Source organism: Electrona antarctica (assembly GCF_951216825.1).
Source record: "Electrona antarctica genome assembly, chromosome: 2".
NCBI classification, from domain to species: domain Eukaryota; kingdom Metazoa; phylum Chordata; class Actinopteri; order Myctophiformes; family Myctophidae; genus Electrona; species Electrona antarctica.
The window spans coordinates 49942188-49965088 of NC_136807.1; the positions used below are offsets into that span (position 1 = coordinate 49942188).

At 46.9% G+C, this 22901-nt stretch overlaps 1 protein-coding gene across 1 annotated transcript in view; it reads right to left on the reverse strand.

Moving 5' to 3' along the window:
* LOC306933924 (helicase ARIP4-like) overlaps nt 1-22901 on the reverse strand; it is a gene marked incomplete at both ends in the record, with an annotated part of 91138 nt that overhangs the window by 12642 nt on the left and 55595 nt on the right. Inside the window, 11 exons of the mRNA XM_079516299.1 lie at nt 3-221; nt 685-862; nt 2355-2493; nt 4003-4206; nt 5830-6029; nt 8375-8508; nt 9596-9778; nt 9957-10162; nt 18046-18192; nt 18723-18856; nt 21429-21714. Of these exons, the coding sequence (XP_079372425.1) occupies nt 3-221; nt 685-862; nt 2355-2493; nt 4003-4206; nt 5830-6029; nt 8375-8508; nt 9596-9778; nt 9957-10162; nt 18046-18192; nt 18723-18856; nt 21429-21714 (2030 nt within the window). The remainder of the gene's footprint in view (nt 1-2; nt 222-684; nt 863-2354; nt 2494-4002; nt 4207-5829; nt 6030-8374; nt 8509-9595; nt 9779-9956; nt 10163-18045; nt 18193-18722; nt 18857-21428; nt 21715-22901) is intronic.

The following is a 22901-nucleotide window of genomic DNA, read 5'->3' on the forward strand; positions in this document are numbered from 1 at the left end:
ACCCATTCGTAGGTGAGGACCTGGTTGGCTTTCTCCTGCATCTGGTTGAGACTCAGTCCACCAATAGGGCTGGGGTTCTCCAGGGGCTTGGCCTTCTGATTGGGCGTGGCCTGGCAGCGGGCGGGGCCTGCGGTGGTGATTTCATCGAGGTCTAGGTCCTGGTCATTGGCCATGTTCTCTTTCTGCAAGGTCTCGTAGAGCACGTCTGGATGGTTCCAGATCTAACAGGATAGAACCAATGAGAATAGAATACACTTTCGTTACGTTAACACAAGAAGTCACTCAAGTCATTATATATATAATGTGCAGTACTTAGTCCGACAAACGACAGCCTACCTCTCAAACCCTAACCATAACCGCAAGCACGGGAGCAGCGCATGTTCGAGTGGTTCCCGCATGTCGGACTAATGCTCCGTCGGAATTACGCGCGGATCCCGATAAAAAGTTGTGATTCATTCAAGTTTTATTTATTCTCGAAATTACACTCATTAATTATCATTATCATCATCATTATCATTATTATTGAGTAATTAAACTCATTTTCAGTGTCGTCGAATAATACAATATCATATATATATACCGGTATATTAAAAAAAAGATGATCTCTTCTTTTACGCACACACACACACACACGCACACACACACACACACACGCACACGCACACACACGCGCACGCGCCTCACCTTACAGCAGACGCAGAAGGCTTTGAGTGGATTGAGGCTGAGCCAGCCGGTGTTCCCTGCCTCTCGGAAGCGGTCCATGAACTGCGTGTAGAGCGCCCTCTGCAGGGGAGACAGACGCACCAGGATCACGTGCTCCTCTTTGGACGGCAGCTGGTCCTTCAGCACGTCATGGCCTCGCCTGGGAGCAGAAACACACGGAACACACTGAAGGTTTAAGGCTTCACGCACACGGTCACAACAGATTGTTGTATAGCTGATGCATGAGACTTGTTTACTGATGCAAGCTCGCAATTCATTTCCAATGGGAGTCACATGGTTTGACAAAACATTTGTGTTGTATGAGGGGGAGGGGGGCAGTCGAAACACAGCCGAAAGCCGTACAACAAAAAATTTGTGTCAAACCAAGTGACTTCCATTGGAAATGCCACTTGGCCATGACACTTACCCTTTGTTTACATCTAGCATCCAACAATGTTGTATGCTAGATGCGAAGGTGTGAGTGAGGCCTTAGGCTTCACAAACTGATGTTTCTACATCCTCTAGTACAGGAGGTGGGCAACTTTGACGATGGAGAGAGCCACTATATTTCCACACTCACTCCAGAGGGCCACTATATTTCCACACTCACTCCAGAGGGCCACTATAGTTCCACACTCACTCCAGAGGGCCACTATATTTCCACACTCACTCCAGAGGGCCACTATATTTCCACACTCACTCCAGAGGGCCACTATAGTTACACACTCACTCCAGAGGGCCACTATATTTCCACACTCACTCCAGAGGGCCACTATATTCCCACACTCACTCCAGAGGGCCACTATATTTCCACACTCACTCCAGAGGGCCACTATATTTCCACACTCACTCCAGAGGGCCACTATATTTCCACACTCACTCCAGAGGGCCACTAGATTTCCACACTCACTCCAGAGGGCCACTAGATTTCCACACTCACTCCAGAGGGCCACTATATTTCCACACTCACTCCAGAGGGCCACTATAGTTCCACACTCACTCCAGAGGGCCACTATGTTCCACACTCACTCTAGAGGGCCACTATATTTCCACACTCACTCCAGAGGGGCCACAGTGCATATTACTGTCGTAGCAAAAAATAGCCGATCTACAAGCTCAAAACGCGCTATATTTGAATTGAAACCCTGATTTCTTTTTTGCTATTTTTGAATTGGAATCCTGAAAAGTAACCTTTTTTTATTGAATTTCAAATGCATTTAGTTGTAGTCATGTTAACTTTATGAACTGTTAACATAACTACGTTGGACACAAGAAGACAATAGCATTTTACTAGTCATTAAGTACTAGTAATTTAATACTAGTCATGAAGTAATTAAAGCGGGTTTGGAATTGTAACAGCTGAAATCAATACTATATCAGTATTCTGATATTAACATGCGGTGAAATGACTTATACTGGATATGTTGTCCACTATAGTCCCTTCCTAACATTTTAGTCTAGTTTTTATTTGTTGACGAAATTGTCAGTATATATTGAGTCTTAGTTTTAGTCATCATAGCTTAGTTTTCATTTAGTTTCCGACGAACATTTTTTTCGTCTCAGTTTTAGTCGACGAAAACAGCGCTAGTTTTAGTCGACGAAAACAACACTAGTTTTAGTCGAGGAAAACGACACTGGGGACTCTCTCTCACCTCTGTACGAAGCCCTCCAGCAGGCTGTGCAGCACGTGGCTCCTGTACCTCATCAGCGTGACGTCCTGCGACGTGCTGTCCACGCACTGCCCGTTCAGAATGGGACGCTCAAACATGTTGCTGAACTCCTGCCGCGTACCTGGCAACCAGGGAGACGTGCAGAGAGCGTTAGAGAGAGGCAGGGGCTGAGATCCACGTTAAGAGGAGCGCTTTTGGACCAAAATAGCGAAAATAGCAGATCTACAAGCTCACAACGCGTCGCGCTGCGACGCGTTGAGAGCTTGTAGATCTGCTGTTTTCGGTGGCGCAAACCCTGCACTCTTTATCTACTGGAGATGCGGCGTATAACGACGTGGATTTCGAAACAAATGTATTCAACGCAAAGTGCTGCGTTCCAAGTTCAGGATGACTTCGGGAAAAAAGCAATTCTCCTGAATGCTGCCCTCTGGTATGGCACGGAAAGGAAAGGAGTGGCGTTTTGCATTTCTTTCACCATGTAGTAAATGCTGCGTTCATGGTCTGGAGAGGGCAGTCTCTCAGTTGTTTTACAGAAGGGTAAAAGGGCAGGGGCTGAAGCCCCCTTTGATGTCTATGTGTGCACGTCCCTGCCTGGCAATTATGCAACATTCAATAAATACTCACGCTTGAATACATGAAGAGAGAGTAATAAAAAGCTCAATTACTATTAAATGAAAAAGAAAAATGAAAAGAAAAGAGGGTTTTCAGCATGCAGGAAAGGTGTAGGAAGCCTTTTTATCCCTACTTTTATCTCTACTAGCATTCAATAAACACTACCGTTCACTGCAATTAGTCTACAGTGAACCAGTATGTGTGAGCCAGTAAGCGCCTGATGGAGGGGAAAGGAACTGGTCGGAATGACGTGTTCCTTCCACGCGCTATACAGGTACGTCCGGCCGTGGGGTGAAAAGAAGCAGCTTGGACTCCTCATGCATAGAAGGAAGCATGCAGGTCAGTCCGCTGCTCTCCCCAGGTTGGCAGAGTGTGTATAGCGCCCAGGATTACATTAGATAATTGACAGAGGGGTGAAAACATGGGATGCAAAATCGCGGGATAAAAATAAAAGAAGCAGTACGGAGACAGTTAGGAATCACCGTATATTCTCTATACATAAAAACCACAATCGACTATTATGCACCGTTACTTATTATAGAGGGTATGCGCGTGACATCATCATCAAACCTGGAAGTTATATAGGAACGTCTACGGAGTGGAAAAAAACTTTCTGGCCTTGACAACCCATACATCCACACAGAAAACTTGAATTTGATTGCATTAAACGACGATAAACGACTTTAACCCATTTCGGGGCGGGAACCCCTTTGGTTTTAGCATTATGTTATGCTTTAGCTATTGAAAAATAGCAGATCTACAAGCTCATAGCGCGCCACTCGAGCTTGTAGGTCTGCTATTTTTGAAAAATCGAAGAACCACTGACATAGAAATTTTTTTTCCAGAAAACTGTCAGGATGTAGAAGACATTTTTAGAATCTGATCTCAGGTCAAAATGAATTAAACGACGATAAACGACTTTAAACTCACTTTGTCACTCATTTTGCCATTCACTTCATGCATGTGCATACCCAACTATTACATGACACGTCAACGTTGGTCTTTCGTCATGACATACCTAGGAAGTCGGGTCGGACAAAGTCCACCATGCACCAGTACTCCACCAGGTTGTTCTGCAGAGGGTAGCCGGTCAGCACCACGCGCCGCCGCGTGGAGATGTTCTTCAGGGCCTGGGAGGTGCTGGCGTGGCAGTTCTTGATGCGATGACCCTCGTCACAGATCACCACGTCTGGCCCAGGCTGGCCCAGGGCCCTCTCAATACCTGCAGGACAATGTTATGAGAAGTCACGTTACTGTCCAAATATATCTAATCTACACTATATAGGTCAGGGGTGGGCAACTCCAGAGGGCCACTATAGTTCCACACTCACTACCAGAGGGCCACTATAGTTCCACACTCACTCCAGAGGGCCACTACAGTTCTACACTCACTCCAGAGGGCCACTATAGTTCCATACTCACTCCAGAGGACCACTATAGTTCCATACTCACTGCAGAGGACCACTATAGTTCCACACTCACTCCAGAGGGCCACTATAGTTCCACACTCACTCCAGAGGGCCACTATAGTTCCATACTCACTCCAGAGGACCACTATAGTTCCATACTCACTCCATAGGGCCACTATAGTTCCACACTCACTACCAGAGGGCCACTATAGTTCCATACTCACTCCAGAGGGCCACTATAGTTCCATACTCACTGCAGAGGGCCACTATAGTTCCACACTCACTCCATAGGGCCACTATAGTTCCACACTCACTACCAGAGGGCCACTATAGTTCCACACTCACTCCAGAGGGCCACTATAGTTCCACACTCACTGCAGAGGGCCACTATAGTTCCATACTCACTCCAGAGGGCCACTATAGTTCCACACTCACTACCAGAGGGCCACTATAGTTCCACACTCACTACCAGAGGGCCACTATAGTACCACACTCACTCCAGAGGGTCACTATAGTTCCACACTCACTCCAGAGGGCCACTATAGTTCCACACTCACTCCAGAGGGCCACTATAGTTCCACACTCACTACCAGAGGGCCACTATAGTTCCACACTCACTCCAGAGGGCCACTATAGTTCCACACTCACTCCAGAGGGCCACTATAGTTCCACACTCACTACCAGAGGGCCACTATAGTTCCACACTCACTACCAGAGGGCCACTATAGTTCCACACTCACTCCAGAGGGCAACTATAGTTCCACACTCACTCCAGAGGGCCACTATATTTCCACACTCACTCCAGAGGGCAACTATAGTTCCACACTCACTCCAGAGGGCCACTATATTTCCACACTCACTCCAGAGGGCCACTATAGTTCCACACTCACTCCAGAGGGCCACTATAGTTCCACACTCACTCCAGAGGGCAACTATAGTTCCACACTCACTCCAGAGGGCCACTATAGTTCCACACTCACTCCAGAGGGCCACTATAGTTCCACACTCACTCCAGAGGGCCACAATAGTTCCACACTCACTCCAGAGGGCCTTTTTGGGGGCGGTTCTGGACAACCGTGGGTCCGACCGACTCGACACCGGGCACTGCACCTCCTGCGGGGGTGTGGAACGCGTGTGTCGAATTTGAAGTCGGCGGGGCGACCGGTTCTCGAGTTACGTGGATTACACACACACACACGCACGCACGCACGCACGCACGCACGCACGCACGCACGCACGCACGCACGCACGCACGCACGCACGCACGCACGCACGCACGCACGCACGCACGCACGCACGCACGCACGCACACACACACACACACACACACACACACACACACACACACACACACACACACACACACACACACACACACACACACACACACACACACACACACACACACACACACACACACACACACACACACACACCTTTGAGCAGCTCCTGCTGTCTGTCCTCCTCGTCCAGGTCGATGACGGCGGCGGCCATTCTGCTCTTCTTGCCCTTCCTCTTCCGCCCGGTGACGACGCTCTTCTTCAGGGACAGCAGGCGGTACATCTCGTAACCCATCAGCAGCACGCCTCCCGCCCGCGCCCAGTCCTCCACCACCCTGGCCCTGCTGGCTGTGGTCCTGGGAGGGAGAGGAGAGGAGAGGAGAGGAGAGGAGAGGAGAGGAGAGGAGAGGAGAGGAGAGGAGAGGAGAGGAGAGGAGAGGAGAGGAGAGGAGAGGAGAGGAGAGGAGAGGAGAGGAGAGGAGAGGAGAGGAGAGGAGAGGAGAGGAGAGGAGAGGAGAGGAGAGGAGAGTCATAATGTTTAGACCTGAGGTAAAAAAAAAAAAAAGAAAACTAATCATGACAGTTTTCTGGAAAAACCTTATTTTTCTATGTCAGCGGCGCTCAACCTTTTTCATGTCAAGGACCCCCAGAATGATCTAGTATTTTTGGCCGCGGACCCCCATCTGAAAATATGTTGTTCCAGGGACCCCCCCCAGCAAAGATTTGAGTTAAAAAACGTTCGCTCAATCTGAAACAATATATACATTCAAATATGTGCGCCACATTTTCACGATTGTTCAAAAATAGCAGATCCACAAGCTCGTAGCGCGGCACTCGGTGCCGCGCTATGAGCTTGTAGATCTGCTATCGGTGGGCAGTGATGCGTCGTAATGGGACGAGGAGAGAGAAGGTGAGAGATAGCGGGAGGGATCGAGGGAGGAAGGAAACGGATAAGAGGCGGAGAGGGAACGAGAAATATAGTTTTAAATATAGTCCATCAACCGGCACAATAACAGAGAGACATCAACACAACGTCTGTTGAGATTAGAAGTATCTGTCAATCATAAACGCCAACTGTTTGGGTTAGTTACATAATACATTCATTGCCTGCTCCCCCCCCCCCCCCCCCCCCCCCCTCCCTCCCGTACTGTAAATGCTTCTGATTATGGAACAAATATTGTTCATTTTTTTAGGAGTCAAGCCAAGAATAATCTTTGGTTGTCATCTTACAAAACGCTATGTGAGAGAATATACTCTCTCTCTCTCTCTCTGCGTCCAACTCTGTCCAAAATATATCTAATCCTTCCGCGATTTCTATTTGTCTTCCTGCCCTCCCCCCCCCACCTCCGTGATGACGTGGTGTGACTCAGCAACACTTTGCAAGGAGAGAGAAATGGACAGACGTAGAGAAAGCGAGGACAGGGAGAGGACAAGGGGGTGAGAGAGAGGACGATAGAGCAGAGACAGATGGCGAGGAGGAGAGGGGGGGGGATAAAGCAGGAGAGAGAGAGAGAACGAGAACGTCAAAAGGTCAGGCATTCGTGGGAAGGACTCTCAGATTGGTATTTCCCCGCGGAGGCCATTGACGTAATGTCTTTGACATTACACTGTGAAAACCTGTTCATTAAATCGGAAAGTGTACAAATGTGACCAAATAGACCCGTAATGGTCTCACAAATTGAATGAACCCTATAAGAATGTTCATTGCTCCGTGCAGTAGAGTACAATTTATCTTTGATTGATCGATCTTCGTCTGTGTCGATTTCTACACTTTCTACCCACGCCCTTCTCCACTTCCTTTCATGACACTCTTTATATAAGTTGATTTTGCATAAGTTTTTACACAATTTTTTTATAGAAATAATAATGCAGCACCCATTATCATATAGTACTTAAAGGACCACTTCACCACTTTTCAACCTATCTTCATATAATTGGTCCTCAGTAATGTTCATGATAAAATACCACAATTATTGTCTGTCTCCCATAGGGTAGTTCCGAAACCCGTGTGTCCGAATCCACTGATGTCATCACTGGTGGACGGCAGATTTTTTTAAACGAGATTTAAAAAATATATGTATTTAGATTTTCATTATCGTGAGAACGATGTCTTTTTTGGGCAAAAGCTGAGGCCAGACAAAAAGACATAGCGATGCACTATTCTATGTTTTCCCGTGTTTGTTTAGACCTGAGAACGATTCTACAAATGCCTTCTAAATCCTGACAGTTTTCTGAAAAACCCTGTTTCAATGTCAGTGGTTCTCAAACATTTTCATGTCAAGGACCCCCAAAAATATATGTAATTGGCCGCCGACCCCCGTCTGAAAATATGTCGTTCCAAATCAAAGATTTGCACCACACGCTCGTAGCGCGGCTACGAGCGTGTAGATCTGCTATTTTTCAATAGCTAAAAGTATAACATGATGCTTTAAAACAGGGGTTCTCAACCCGTGGGGCGCGACCCCTCGGGGGGTCGCCAAATAATTTTAGGGGGTCCCCAAATTATTTTCACGATTTTTCAAAAATAGCAGACCTACAAGCTCGTAGCGCGCCACTTGGTGGCGCGCTATGAGCTTGTAGATCTGCTATTTTTCAATAGCAGATCTTTGGCCACATTCTGGCCAAAAACGTTGAGAACCCCTGCTTTAAAACACCAAAAGGGGGTTCCCGCCCAGAATGTGTTTAATAAAGGTTCACCTACTTCTGTTCGTCGTTGAGTATGTGCACCTTGAAGGCGCGCGGCGTGACCAGGGCGGGGTCTGTATCCGGGGGCAACGCCTCAGGGGGCGGGGCCCACATGTTGAACTCGGCCAGCCAGTTCTGTAATGTATTCACCTGGGGGGAAAAAACAGAGAGAGAGAGACATTTATTCACCTGGAGAAAAACCAGAGAGAGAGAGAGAGAGACGGAGAGGTATAGGGACAGCAGGACGTATATATATATATATATAGGGGGAGAAAAGGAGTGAGAGAATAACAAGGGGGGACATTGAGTGAGTGTTGAATTGAGGAGAAGGTTAAATGTCCGGCCACTGCAGGTTAAAGCTTCCAAAACACATGATTCATTGATATCAAACGAGAGAAAAATATTTATAAAAAAAAATATATATATTTGTTTTGGGGGGGGCTTGGCCTCTCCTTCTGCAACATACTCCTTGCTCTTCGCGCATGCGTGTTGGCGTTCAACATCCCTGTTTACGGCTCAGAAAGAATGCCTCGTATCTGCTAATCTAGGGAGCTCTCCGTGGTTTTGACCAGATGGATATAGGCTACTAAGCTCTTCATTTCTGACTTTCAACATGCCTCTCGTTCAAAATATGAACGCGAGGGATTATTCAGCGACTTTATCGTAATGAGAGCGAGGTAATCAAGCAAAAATATTTCTCCCGGTTTTTGTCCGGAGCGGAAGGGGGGCTTACAGAGTAAAAGCGGCCATATCTGTGCGGCACCCAGAGCTGTTATTTTGAATGAAATCCCAGCGCTGATTGTGTTAATGGCGCAACGTTTCGACCTTATAGTGTCTTCATCTGGCAAAACAAATTTAAAGTATTGAATTGAAACACATATATCATCAAATTCAGTCAATGTCTGAATGTGTGTCTGTCTGTCTGTGTCAGAAACACCGCCGTAGCTCCTCACTGCCTGCACCAATCACTCCCACTTTTCACACAGGCATTGACCATAATAATATGGAGGTCTTAACGAAACCCTTTTTTCAATTTAACAAATTATAGATTAATAATTAATTTATTAGTGAATTAAACGGGTGCGAAAACGCACCCAGGGCGCAGTACCCCCCACGGCCACAAGGGGGGGCAATATCTCACAACGGGTAAGGGCTAGTACATAAAACAAGGTAGCCGAACTTCAACTCCCTCAATCAATCAATCAATCAATCAATCAATCAACCAATGAGTACTCACGGGTACAATTGCAAGCACAGTGTGTGCCTGTGTGTGTCTGAACAGGACGTCTATGAAGGAGATGACCTGCAGGGTCTTGCCCAGGCCCATGCTGTGGGCCAGGATGCAGCCCAGACCCAAGGTGCTCCCGAAACGCTCCAACGACTCCACCAGGTTATCATACAGGAAACGAATACCGCCGATCTGAGAGAGAGAGAGAGAGACTTTTAACAACTTCTTAGAAATACATACTAGGGGTCCTTGACATGAAATAGTTTGAGAACGACTGACACAGAAACATGGGGTTTTTTCAGAAAACTGAAAGCATTTGTATAGAATCGTCCTCAGGTCTAAATGGGTTTTAAGTGCTGGTACACTGTACCTGGTGAGGTTTGACCGCTCTGGCCATCTGCGGAGACAGGAAGATGTCCTCGTCCGCGGCGGTATGATTGACGTTGACGAGCACCCGCCCCCGCCCGTCCGGTCGGTTGAGCGTGTCGATGGCGTGCGGCCTGTATTCACCTCCCACGCCGCCACCGACGCGGACGCCAACGCCTTCCTTCTCCCCCAGACTCAGGTCAATTACATCTGGGAGGGGGGGGGGGGGGGGGGGGGGGATGGAGAGAGGGAGAAATATTATATGAGCACGGATGTGGACGGCAAGGCGGCATGGAGAGAGAGAGAGAGAGAGGGGGGGGGAGATAATGGAGAGGGAGAGCAGAGAAAGTGAGGGAGGGACAGATGCGTGACAGAGACAGGAAATGCAAGAATGTATTGATGAGAGAGAGAGGGGGGGAGGAAGGAAGCAAATAATATGTTGTGTATAGAGAAACCTTTTACATATAATAAGTAGGCAATATGCATGACAAGTGGGCTGTGTATGTATTTATTTATGTATCCGTTCCATAATAATCTCTGAAAATGTGCCATTGTTTAGTTTGGTTTAAACCGTAGTCTGTGTTGATCCTATGCTGCCCTATTTCCCCCTGTGGTTCCCAAGCTGTTTCACGTCAAGGACCTCCAAATTGACACTAACTAGCCCGTGGGATCCCCATTCGAAAATAATAGGCTATGCCAGGGACCAGGGACCAGGGACCAGGGACCAGGGACCATGGGACCAGGGACCAGGGACCAGGGACCAGGGACCAGGGACCAGGGATTCTCAAATTTCAAGGACCCACCCAGTTTGACATGCATTAGGCTACGGAACCAGTTTTAGCCCATTTAGGCCTGACGTCAAAACAAAAACAAAAAAAAAGTCTTCTGAAAGAATATATGTTCAATTTTCAAAGATTTGTGCCGCATTTTCACGATTTTTCAAAAATAGCAGACCTACAAGCTCGTAGCGCGCCACTCGGTGGCGTGCTATGAGCTTGTAGATCATGCTACATAGCTTGTAGATGAGCTTGTAGATGAGCTTGTAGATCTGCTAAAGTATAACATAATGCTTAAAACACCAAAAGGGGTTCCCGCCCATTTCTATCTCTGGGACCCCAATTTATATTGTAAAATCAATGTTAATTTAACTCTGAGAGTGTACAAATCGAACCAAATGGACCCCTTTCAAAGTTACAAACCCATAAGGGTCCATTTGGTTCCAAACTATAATTTAGCTGGGGACCCCCTGGAACTGCCTCAAGGACCCCTGGGGGGTCCCCGGACCCCACTTTGGGAACCCACTGCTTTGCACTCCATATGAACTCTTGCTCTCGGTATATATTTTACAGTTACGTAATCCAGCGCTTTTGGGTGTTAATACATCTCGTGCACTTGGTAGATGAAGGGCTTATCTGATTGCCATCATGCTAACTTCATATAAATAGGGTACGTATTCACAGGCAACTGATACTTTCATTACATAACACGCTTCACACGTATAGAAACTTCATGGAAAAAAGCCTCACGGAAAACGTACGTAAACTCCCACCCCGACAAGATAAACTATTTATGTCTGGGCCTCAGTAGGGTTTGAGTGGCTTTTGGACATCCAGCGTTTTATATGAAACTATGCAGTAATAAGGCACCAAAAGAACCTCCACATGGGAGTATCAGATATTTATATGGAAGCTAAATAAAGGTTTAAAAGCCATCATTAGGTTTTTTTTGGATTGAATGTTTTAAATAGCTTTGACCTCTTTCATAAAAAACAAGCCGAGTAGAACTTGTGTGACGTTCAGAGTGTTGCTTAAATCACACAGTAACCGACGTCACTCACTGCCATCAAGTGATACAGTTACACAAGCATTACGCTGGCTGTTTGCTATAGGACACAGCGGGAACAGAAGTTGTGTGTGCGTGTGCATGCGCGCGCGCGTGTGTGTGTGTGCATGTGTTTAGGCAAGCATAAAAATGGTGAGAAAGGGACACATTAAGGAACAGAAGACAGACAGAAAAGGGACACAGTTGGCTGTCTTCTGTGAGACAGTATAAGAGAGAGACATGAGGCAGGCAGGCAGACAGACAGACAGACAGACAGACAGACAGACAGACAGACAGACAGACAGACAGACAGACAGACAGACAGACAGACAGACAGACAGACAGACAGAGAGAAAACGATCAAATGAGGGAATCAGACAGCAGACAGACTGGGTTAGAGGGAGAGATACAGTGTCAGACAGGTTGTGTGTGTGTGTGTGTGTGTGTGTGTGTGTGTGTGTGTGTGTGTGTGTGTGTGTGTGTGTGTGTGTGTGTGTGTGTGTGTGTGTGTGTGTGTGTGTGTGTGTGTGTGTGTGTGTGTGTGTGTGTGTGTGAGAGAGAGAGAGAGAGAGAGTTATTTTATATAACACAAGTGAATGGCTGGTAATACAAGCAGGATTACAGCAGAGAGAGAGAGAACGGTTACATAACCTCATCCAGAAATGTCACTGTGCCACTGTGTCTGGTGTCTGGTTTCTGTGTGTGTGTGTGTGTGTGTGTGTGTGTGTGTGTGTGTGTGTGTGTGTGTGTGTGTGTGTGTGTGTGTGTGTGTGTGTGTGTGTGTGTGTGTGTGTGTGTGTGTGTGTGTGTGTGTGTGTGTGTGTGTGTGTGTGCGTGCGTGCGTGCGTGCGTGCGTGCGAGACAGGGAAACAGAAGGTGAGTATGAGTACCGGTTTATTTTATGTACTATAGTGTGTTTGTGTATGGTGTGCACAATATATCCATTTCCTACCCAGTTTGCATGATGGTGTGTGTGTGTGTGTGTGTGTGTGTGTGTGTGTGTGTGTGTGTGTGTGTGTGTGTGTGTGTGTGCGTGTGTGTGTGTGTGTCGTTAGAGATTAGATGACAGTGTCAAAAGACCTACTAGTACATCACGTACAGTGCTGTTCCATTACTATCTACTACACACCCAACCCACCCACGCACCCACACACACCCATCCACTCGCACGTGCACACACACACACACACACACCACACACAATCAAGGACAAACTCGTACTCTCTGGGTGATCAATGTTTTGTGAGTTTATTTTGGGGATCAAATTAATTGGAATATTTTTGGTTATTGATCAGAACATGCACGCACGCACGCACGCGCGCGCACGCACGCACGCACGCACGCACGCAGGTCTGCTATTTTTGAAAAATCGTGAAAATGTGGCGCAAATCTTTGAATAATATGTTCTTTCAGAGCGAACGTTTTTAGCTCAAATCGTTGCTTCCCGGGGGGGCGTCCCTGGAACAACATATTTTCAGATGGGGGGGTCGGCGGCCAAATACAGATAATTACGGGGGTCGTTGACATGAAATATTGAGCACCACTGATACAGAAACATGAGGTTTTTCAGAAAACCGTCATGATTTAGAAGACATTTAAACATTTTCGACGTTAGGCCTAAATGGTCATGAACCCGACTCGTCCCCGCATTATTCTACAGCAAACATTCCGCAAAGATCTTCGCTCATATTGACCTGGACTGTCCTGAATGGGAGTTTTTCTGAGAAACGTATTCATATGCCCTCCCCTCCGTATCCCAAGCAGGCCCTCTGTATCCCTCAGCATCACTGCCAGTGGTTCCATAGCGAGATCAAATAGTTGGGGACTCAAGGGACAACCTTGTCTCGTGCCACGGAAAAGAGGGAAGTACTCAGACATTATTTTATTTGTTCGTACAGATGCCTGTGGTAAAATCTTGATCCATGAACAGAATATAGGGCCGAAGCCCTTTTCTGAGAAACGTAAAAAAAAAAAGAGAGCTGGATCTCAGGCTCGTACCCAACGACTTGTTTAGTGGACAATTTAAAACCCCTTGGTAACAATTCAAACTTTTGGTGTGAGTCATTTGAAACCTTCTTGGCATCGCATTCTGACATGGGGCTGTTAGCGTGCAGAAGATGTTTCCCAGAGGCCCCCGGGCTGATGAAAACCATTAACCCATTTTGGGCGGGAACCCCTTTTGGTGTTTTAAAGCATTATGTTATACTTTAGCTATTGAAAAATAGCAGATCTAGATCTGCAATTTTTTGAAAAATCGTGAAAATGTGGCGCACATTTGGAATATATATTTCTTCAGAGCGAACGTTTTTAACTCAAATCTCTGCTTCTGGGGGGAGTCCCTGGAACAACATATTTTCAGATGGGGTTCAGCGGCCTCTTACATAAAAAATGTGGGGTTCTTGACATGAAATATTGAACACCACTGATATAGAAAACATGAGGTATTTCAGAAAACTGTCAGAATTTAGAAGACATTTTTTGAAATTTCGACGTCAGGCCTAACTGGGTTAAAAACCGCAGTGTGTAATTCAATAAACACATGGCTGTCTAAGGGGACATTATAAGCACAGTTTTTCTTAATCCCCACGTAGCCCCCAAAGAAATTGTTGGAAGACTTTCAGCAAGCACTTGGAAGGCTTTCACTATACTGAGCAATGTTTCTCTTTGGTTTGGAGGTTTCTTCCAAAACGACTATTGAGAAGGGCCTTGTGCTTAACGACTATTGAGAAGGGCCTTGTGCTTAACGACTATTGAGAAGGGCCTTGTGCTTAACGACTATTGAGAAGGGCCTTGTGCTTAACGACTACTGAGAAGGGCCTTGTGCTTAACGACTATTGAGAAGGGCCTTGTGCTTAACGACTATTGAGAAGGGCCTTGTGCTTAACGACTATTGAGAAGGGACTTGTGCTTAACGACTATTGAGAAGGGCCTTGTGCTTAACCCCAAATTGCACCTATACGTCGATCCTCAAAAGGGGCAACATTAGAAGACTGTGGCTGTACTTGGCAGAGCCCCGGGGTGTCAGTATTATATATTTTTGTAATCCATTTTGGGCGGGAACCCCTTTTGGTGTTTTTAAAGCATTATGTTATACTTTAGCTATTGAAAAATAGCAGATCTACAAGCTCATAGCGCGGCACTCGGTGTCTGCTATTTTTTGAAGAATCGTGAAAATGTGGCACACATTTTTGAATATATATTATTTCAGAGCCAAAGTTTTTAACTCAAATATTTGCTTCTGTGTGTGTGTGTGTGTGTGTGTGTGTGTGTGTGGGGGGGTCCCTGGAACAACATATTTTCAGATGGGGGTCGGCGGCCAATTACATATAATCTTGGGGGTCCTTGACATGAAAATGTTTGAGAACGACTGACATAGAAACATAGGGTTTTTCAGAAAACTGTCATGATTTAGAAGGTATTTGTAGAATCGTTCCCAGGTCAAAATGGGTTAACTGAATGAATGTGAGGCAGAGCATGGCGGGGGAAACTGCTTGTGTGCATCAGCAGTTCTTGGCTGCAAAGATGTCAGGTTAAATGGTTTTGGTTTTGGCACACTATACTATATGCCCCACTACTACTACGGGTTGATGTGAGACGCTGACACTCGCCGCTCTGGTCCCCCCTGTGGTGACACTAGTCCTTCAAGAGCTTTCATTTTGAGTGGCAGAGGAGGTCAGGGAGACATGAGTCCCCGTGACGGAACAGCCGCTGCCAGGAACGTTGTGTCCTCTGTCATTGAGTAATACACTGAACCCTTTCCTGCACCCTCATCGTGGCCTGCACTAGATGAGAGTATTAGTTAGACGTAATTTAGACCTGAAGACGATTCTACAAATGCCTTCTAAATTCTGACAGTTTTCTGAAAAACCCTGTGTTTCTAATGTCAGTGGTTCTCAAATATTTATGTAATTGGCCGCCGACCCCCATCTGAAAATATGTTGTTCCAGGGACACCCCCCCAGAAGCAAAGATTTGAGTTTGAATAAAAACGTTTGCTCTGAAAGAATATACAGTCCAGATTTGAGACACACTTTCACGATTTTTCAAAAATAGCAGACCTACAAGCTCATAGCGCGCCACCGAGTGGCGCGCTATGAGCTTGTAGATCTGCTATTTTTCAATAGCTAAAGCATAACATAATGCTAACACCAAAAGGGGTTCCTGCCCAAAATGGGTTAATTAAATGCCTATATTGTTTAAGCAATAGTTGTCTAAGTATTAGTATAAAAAGAAGAAAGAACGTATAAAGCAAGCTTATCATAGAGGTGTGAATGTTCATCTTCAGGGATAGGAGAGCTCGTCAACAGCACACACTAGTGCTCATTTCATAACATGCTTTGTTTATAAGGCCCGGAAAATATCAAACTGAACAGGACATTGAGTACAAGAGATACACACAGATCCCCCGTTACTATTCATGGTGAACAGATCAACCAGGTATGTTTGTATGAATACAGTATACCTAGGAGTAGTAATAGACCATCTGTTGTCATGCAGGAAAGATCAGAGTGAATCAGTGTGTAAGAAAACAAAGCAAAGAATCTATACTTCCTTCGCCGTCTAAGATCCTTCGGTGCTAGTAGACGGATTGTTCTTTTGTTCTTCAGTACTGTTGTACCACCTGGTATGGATGTTTGTCTGTAGCCTCAAAGTCACAACTTCAACTCCAGAGACTCTATACATCTACGTATGATAACAGCATCCTAAGGTTAGCAAGGAGTATCACCTCAAACACTAGCCACGTGTTGTATGGAGAATATAGGTTGCTGCCATCACGCGCGCTGCTGGGCAATGGAGAGTGACGTCGCTACGTGGCGGCCATCTTACTTTGGGTGCAGCGTGACATTGTGTCTATGGGGCATTGGGGCATGTGTACTTTTTAACCCATTTAGGCCTGACCGCAAAATTTTAAAAAAATATTCTAAATCCTCCAGTTTTCTGAAATAAATATTTTCACGATTTCTCAAAAATAGCAGACCTACAAGCTCGTAGCGCGCGCTTGTAGATCTGCTATTTTTCAATAGCTAAATTATAACATAATGTTTAAAACACCAAAAGGGGTTCCCGCCCCAAAATGGGTTAAATAACCATAACTTACTCACTTATATGCTTTTATATGACGTTCATATAAAAAAATAAAAAAAATAAATAACATCAAGCCGATAAGCATCCCGAATCATAGCCACGGTGATTGTTTGTAAATAAACCAACCCGTTTGTAAATCCGTCAAGATATTCTTGAGTATTCTTGTTTGAGCTGCTCATTGAACATAGAGTACTGTACTGTAGCACCGAGGCATGGGTGAACTACGTGGGATACTCCGCCTTGAGCCCTCTAGCGATCTTTACATAATGCCTATGGATGTACCGCTGTACTCAAAACCAAAAGGACAGAGGACACCCAGGTCAGAGGTCAACTTGTCTTAACTTAACCGTAACGTCACGGGTTCGGCTGAGGGCTCGTGTGCCTGTACTCAAAACCAAAAGGACAGAGCACACCCAGGTCAGAGGTCAACGTGTCTTAACTTAACCGTAACGTCACGGGTTCGGCTGAGGGCTCGTGTGCCTGTACTCAAAACCAAAAGGACAGAGGACACCCAGGTCAGAGGTCAGCGTGTCTTAACTTAACCGTAACGTCACGGGTTCGGCTGAGGGCTCGTGTGCCTGTACTCAAAACCAAAAGGACAGAGCACACCCAGGTCAGAGGTCAGCGTGTCTTAACTTAACCGTAACGTCACGGGTTCGGCTGAGGGCTCGTGTGCCGAACACATGCCGTCCCTCCCACACGCACATCCTCTCCCGTGTTTAGACGGGGGTGTTGTGTTTCTGCTCTCTCTGGCCGTAGAACCAAAACAGCTTCATGCCATGAATAGCTTAGTCATGCTGGTGAGCCTGGCATTCTGAATCAACATGGAGGACTCATGACATTCTTACATAGCAGGCTAGCGAAATCTCCTACTGGGGAAACAATGCCCCGTCTGTCTTCATTAAAACTCTACCACAGCAGTGGTGTGTTTTATATGACTCTCAGCGAAGCTGAGTGTGAGTGTGGTGTGTTGTGAAAACATCTTCAGTGTCTGTCAGTTCTGTGTGTGTGTGTGTGTGTGTGTGTGTGTGTGTGTGTGTGTGTGTGTGTGTGTGTGTGTGTGTTTATGGTGGGGATATGTTACAGTAATCGATGCATGGACGAGTAAGTGTCTTTGTATTTGTGCGTGCGTGCGTGCGTGCGTGCGTGCGTGCGTGCGTGCGTGCGTGCGTGCGTGCGCGCCTGTACCTGTCTTGCGTGCGTGAGATACAATGGTTTTGTGGTCATCGTCAGTGGCGCTGGGACCACTGGAGGCGGCCAGGCAGATCGTTTCCTGTCTGGCTGACGGTACTTCCTGCCGCGACGCTGCTGACACTGTGAGCGATGCAGTGACACCTAGTGGAGGGAGGAGAGAAGAGGACGATGGGAGGAGGTCCCACGAAATAATTCAAGGAAACATTAAAGGGCCACTTCACCCCTTTTGCAACCATATCTTATTTTAATGACGTTTGGGAGACAATAAACACTTTCCTGGGGTTTTTATGTGGGTAATATGTGTTTTTAGATATTTGAGTATTTCCAAGTGTCCATGACCATGATGTCATGGACACTGGGCTCACTCCCTCCCTGGACTACATGTAGTCTCAGTAAGACAGCCCCTCCCCCTATCCACAAGGAGGAGCAGTGCGCCAAAGCATTATGGGAATTGTAGTCCAGGAAGGAAGTGAGCCCAGTGTCCATGACATCATGAACACTTGGAAATACTAAAATATCTAAAAACACACATATTACCCACGTAAAAACCCCAGGAAAGTGTTTCTTGTGTGTGTGTGTGTGTGTGTGTGTGTGTGTGTGTGTGTGTGTGTGTGTGTGTGTGTGTGCGCGCGCGCGTGTGTGTGTGTGTGTGTGTGTGCGTAGCCCCGTACCTGTGCTGTATTCAGCCAACAGGGGGACAGTGACATCATGTTTCCTCTGTTGCTTCAGACGTTGTCTCCTCTCTAGCTCCTCCTGCTGGGCTGCTCTGGTTACTGCCTCTAACTGCTGTTCCCTCAGCAGCTTCCTGTTCGCACGCACACACGCAAGCGCACACACACACACGCACGCACACGCACGCACATACACGCACACACACACAAAGACAAATAATCGAAATCAGTTTTATTTGTCACGTCACAGTTTACAGGTGCGCACAGTCTGCACACCCCATCGTTTTGTGTAGTAGACAGAGGGGTTCTCAACGTTTTTGGCCGGGGACCCCCGAAAATGCTTTGGCAACGTCTCGGGACCCCCGCCCCGCCCCCTCCCGACCCCCAATATAAATTGACTGCTACAATAACCTTAAACCATTTTGGGCGGGAACCCCTTTTGGTGTTTTAAGCATTGTTATAATTTAGCTATTTAAAAATAGCAGATCTACAAGCTCATAGCGCGCCACCGAGTGGCGCGCTACGAGCTTGTAGGTCTGCTATTTTTGAAAAATTGTGGAAAAATGTTTGGGGACCCCCTAAAATAATTTGGCGACCCCCCGAGGGGTCGCGACCCACGGGTTGAGAACCCCTGTAGTAGACAGAGGGCAGAGGTAGAGCGTGAGCAAATGGAAAGACTATCTATATATAATATATATATATATATATAGCTTATCTTGCAAATTGGTATTTAGAACGTTAGTAGTAAGTAGCCTTGCCGAGCCATGAGGCCCATAGGGGCAGGAGCCTATATCTCCTGTTTCTGTAGCGAGAGGCAGCTTGATGTACAAGTACACCCCCTGGACATGACGCTAGTATGTCGCAGGGATTTATACCCCCAATCCAATCCATTGATGCTGAGTGTCAAGCAGGGAGGCATTGGTGTGGTGTGCGAGTCTTTGGTGTGACCCGGCCGGGGATCGAACGCCGACGTCCCAGTCTCAGGGCGGACACTCTAACCACAAGGCCACTGACTGGTTAGCATCATATGACATTATGACAAGGCATGACATTTGGAAACATTAGCGTCATATATGCAGCGCAAGCACAGACAGAGTTACAGTTTAGACCAGGGGTTCTCAACCCGTGGGTCTCGACCCCTCAGGGGGTCGCCAAATTATTTTGGGGTGTCCCCAATTTTTTCTTTTTTTGCTGGTTTCAGTATTCATTTACGATATATTTTCTCTATTATTAAGGTTATTTTTAAGGTCAGTTTGTGTTGGGGGTGGGGAGGGGGGCGGGGCGGGGGTCGCGAGACATGCATGGCCAAGGCATTTCCGGGGGTCCCCGGCCAAGAACGTTGAGAACCCCTGGTTTAGACAACTTAGATCGTCCCCTACACACTGCCTCTCTCTGAGCCGGAAGGGTCTCTGTCTGTCTGTCTGTCTCTGTGTCTGTGTCTGTGTCTGTGTCTGTGTCTGTGTCTGTGTCTGTGTCTGTGTCTGTGTCTCTGTGTCTCTGTGTCTCTCTCTCTCTCTCTCTCTCTCTCTCTCTCTCTCTCTCTCTCTCTCTCTCTCTCTCTCTCTCTCTCTCTCTCTCTCTCTCTCTCTCTCTCTCTCTCTCTCTCTCTCTCTCTCTCTCTCTCTCTCTCTCTCTCTCTCTCTCTCTCTCTCTCTCTCACTAAGAGCTCATTCCAACCAGACACTATACACCGCACCTCATTAAGCTTCATTTACTGTATCCTCCGCTTGTTGGAATGAACTGATCGTCAGGCTAATCAGTTCTTTTTATATGGACTATAGAGTGCTGGCTGGCTGTTTTCCAAGTCCCTGCGCTCCCGCTAGATTGTGTAATTCCCTAAACCGCCTGCAGTTTACTGTCGGACCACCTGCTTCCGCCCACAGTCAAGTTTAAGTACTGTCTAGGACAGTGGTTCCCAAAGTGGGGTCCGGGGACCCCCAGGGGTCCTTGAGGCAGTTCCAGGGGGTCCCCAGGTAAATAAGTTTGGAACCAAATGGACCCCATATGGGTCTGTAACTCTGAGAGTGTACAAAATGGAACCAAATGGACCCGCTATGGTCCAACTCCAACATGTTCGAGCGCTATAGTCCGACCGTTGTTCCCGCATGTCGGGACTAATGCTCAAGTCGGAATTATACCATCGGATCAGTGTTGTATTCGTCGAATAAAACTAAGACGAAAAATGTCCGTCGACTAACCTTTTTCCACTGACGAAAACTAAATGGAAACTAAATGAAAGCTATGCTACCATGACTAAAACTAAGACTAAATATACTGACAACTTCGTAAAAACAAATAAAAACTAGACACAAATGTTAGGCAGGGACTAGTGGACAAGAGATCCAGTATAAGTAAAAGACAAGTCATTTTACAATCGGTTGCCATGCTGAAAATAGTCGATCTACAAGCTCACAATGCGTCGCAGTAGATCGGAGTGTAAAAAACAGTCATTACGACGGCATCAAGGCCCGCCAATATGCATTTTAGTAGACTAAATCAACTGTAGATTTAGTCGACTAAAATCTTATGATATTTAGTCGAGTGAAACTAGACTTAACACTAAAACATTCCGGGTGACTAAAATATGACAAAAACTAAATGAAGTTTCAGTCCAAAGACTATGATGACTAAACTAAAACAGAAATTTGCTGCCCAAAAACAACACCGCGTCGGATCCCGTTCCCATGCAGGCCTCCTCACACATACCTTATGTTCCGTCTCATGTGGGACGGTTTGGAGGAGCTCTTCTTGCTTCCCGCCAGGCCCAGGGAGGAGGGAGACGATGCAGGGCGCTGCGTCAGGCTGGCTGGCCGCGACGACGGCGGGGGTCGGGAGGAGGCGAGGAGGGGAGGAGGACGACGGGCCGGCGGCGTCTCCCCCGAAGGCGAGGCGGAGGGGGAGGCCGTGCACTGCCACGCCGCCCCGGCAGGGTCGGCAGGGACAGGCAGGGGCGTGTCATTCTCCGAGCTGAAGGAGGCACTGTGGGATTTGTCTGTGTTGGGACGAGAGGAGAGAGGGAAATGATTACTTTTTGGGGCTTAACTGACCCGAGATCAGATTCTAAAAATGTCTACATCCTGACAGTTTTCTGAAAAAGCTATGTTTCTATGTCAGTCGTTCTTCGATTTTTCAAAAATAGCAGACCTACAAGCTCGTAGCGCGCCACTCGGTGGCGCGCTATGAGCTTGTAGATCTGCTATTTTTCAATAGCTAAAGCATAACATAATGCTAACACCAAAAGGGGTTCCCTCCCAAAATGGGTTAAGTTGGGGATAAATGGAGACATTTGAGTCAATAATGCATGCAGAGACTGGAGAAGAGAGAGTTGGCGAAAGCTTGTTTGTTCTTGCTATGGTGTCAAAACAACAGAAAATGGAAACCAATATCTGTTCATTATCAGTTGGGTAACTTTTACTAGGAATTTGTTGTGTAAGCCGAGTGGTGGAAGTCCTCGATCCGCCTGTCCTCGACTTCCTCCTCCTTTCTAACTCCCACAAAGGGTAAATGGTGCATTTATATAGCGCCTAAAGGCGCTTTACATAGATTGTGAATTACATTCACACACACATTCATACACCGATGGCGGCGGAAACCATGCAAGGCAGCAACCAGCAATTAGGGGTTCAGTGCCTTGCTCAAGGACACTTCGACACCAACTCTGGGGGAGCCCGGGTTCGAACTGGCAACCTTGCGGTTACCATGCGGCCACTCTACCCCTGAGCCACCGCCTCCCATCTCTTTATACTTCTGTTCTTTCTCATATCTCTCGCTCTCTCGCTCTCTCATTATCATGTACAATACTTTTTTTCCCCTCCTTTGTCATTTTCCTCCGTTTAAACGTCTCCGGGCATCCATTCCTCCCCACACGCCCCCCCCCCCCCCCCCCCCCCCTCCCCCCTCATGACTGTGCATGTCCCCTCTGTCACCCAGTTCTATTCCTGCGTCCTTCACTCCTCCTCAAAACGCTTTTCTCCTTCTAAGTCTCTCACTTCATTTGTGGATATTTGATCTTCCTCTTTCATCCCCTCTGTCTGTCTGTCTGTCTGTCTGTCTGTCTGTCTGTCTGTCTGTCTGTCTGTCTGTCTGTCTGTCTGTCTGTCTGTCTTGTCGTGTCTGTCGTGTCGTGTCTGTCTGTCGGTCTCTGCCAGTCATGTTCATGTCATCAGAGACACACTGAAC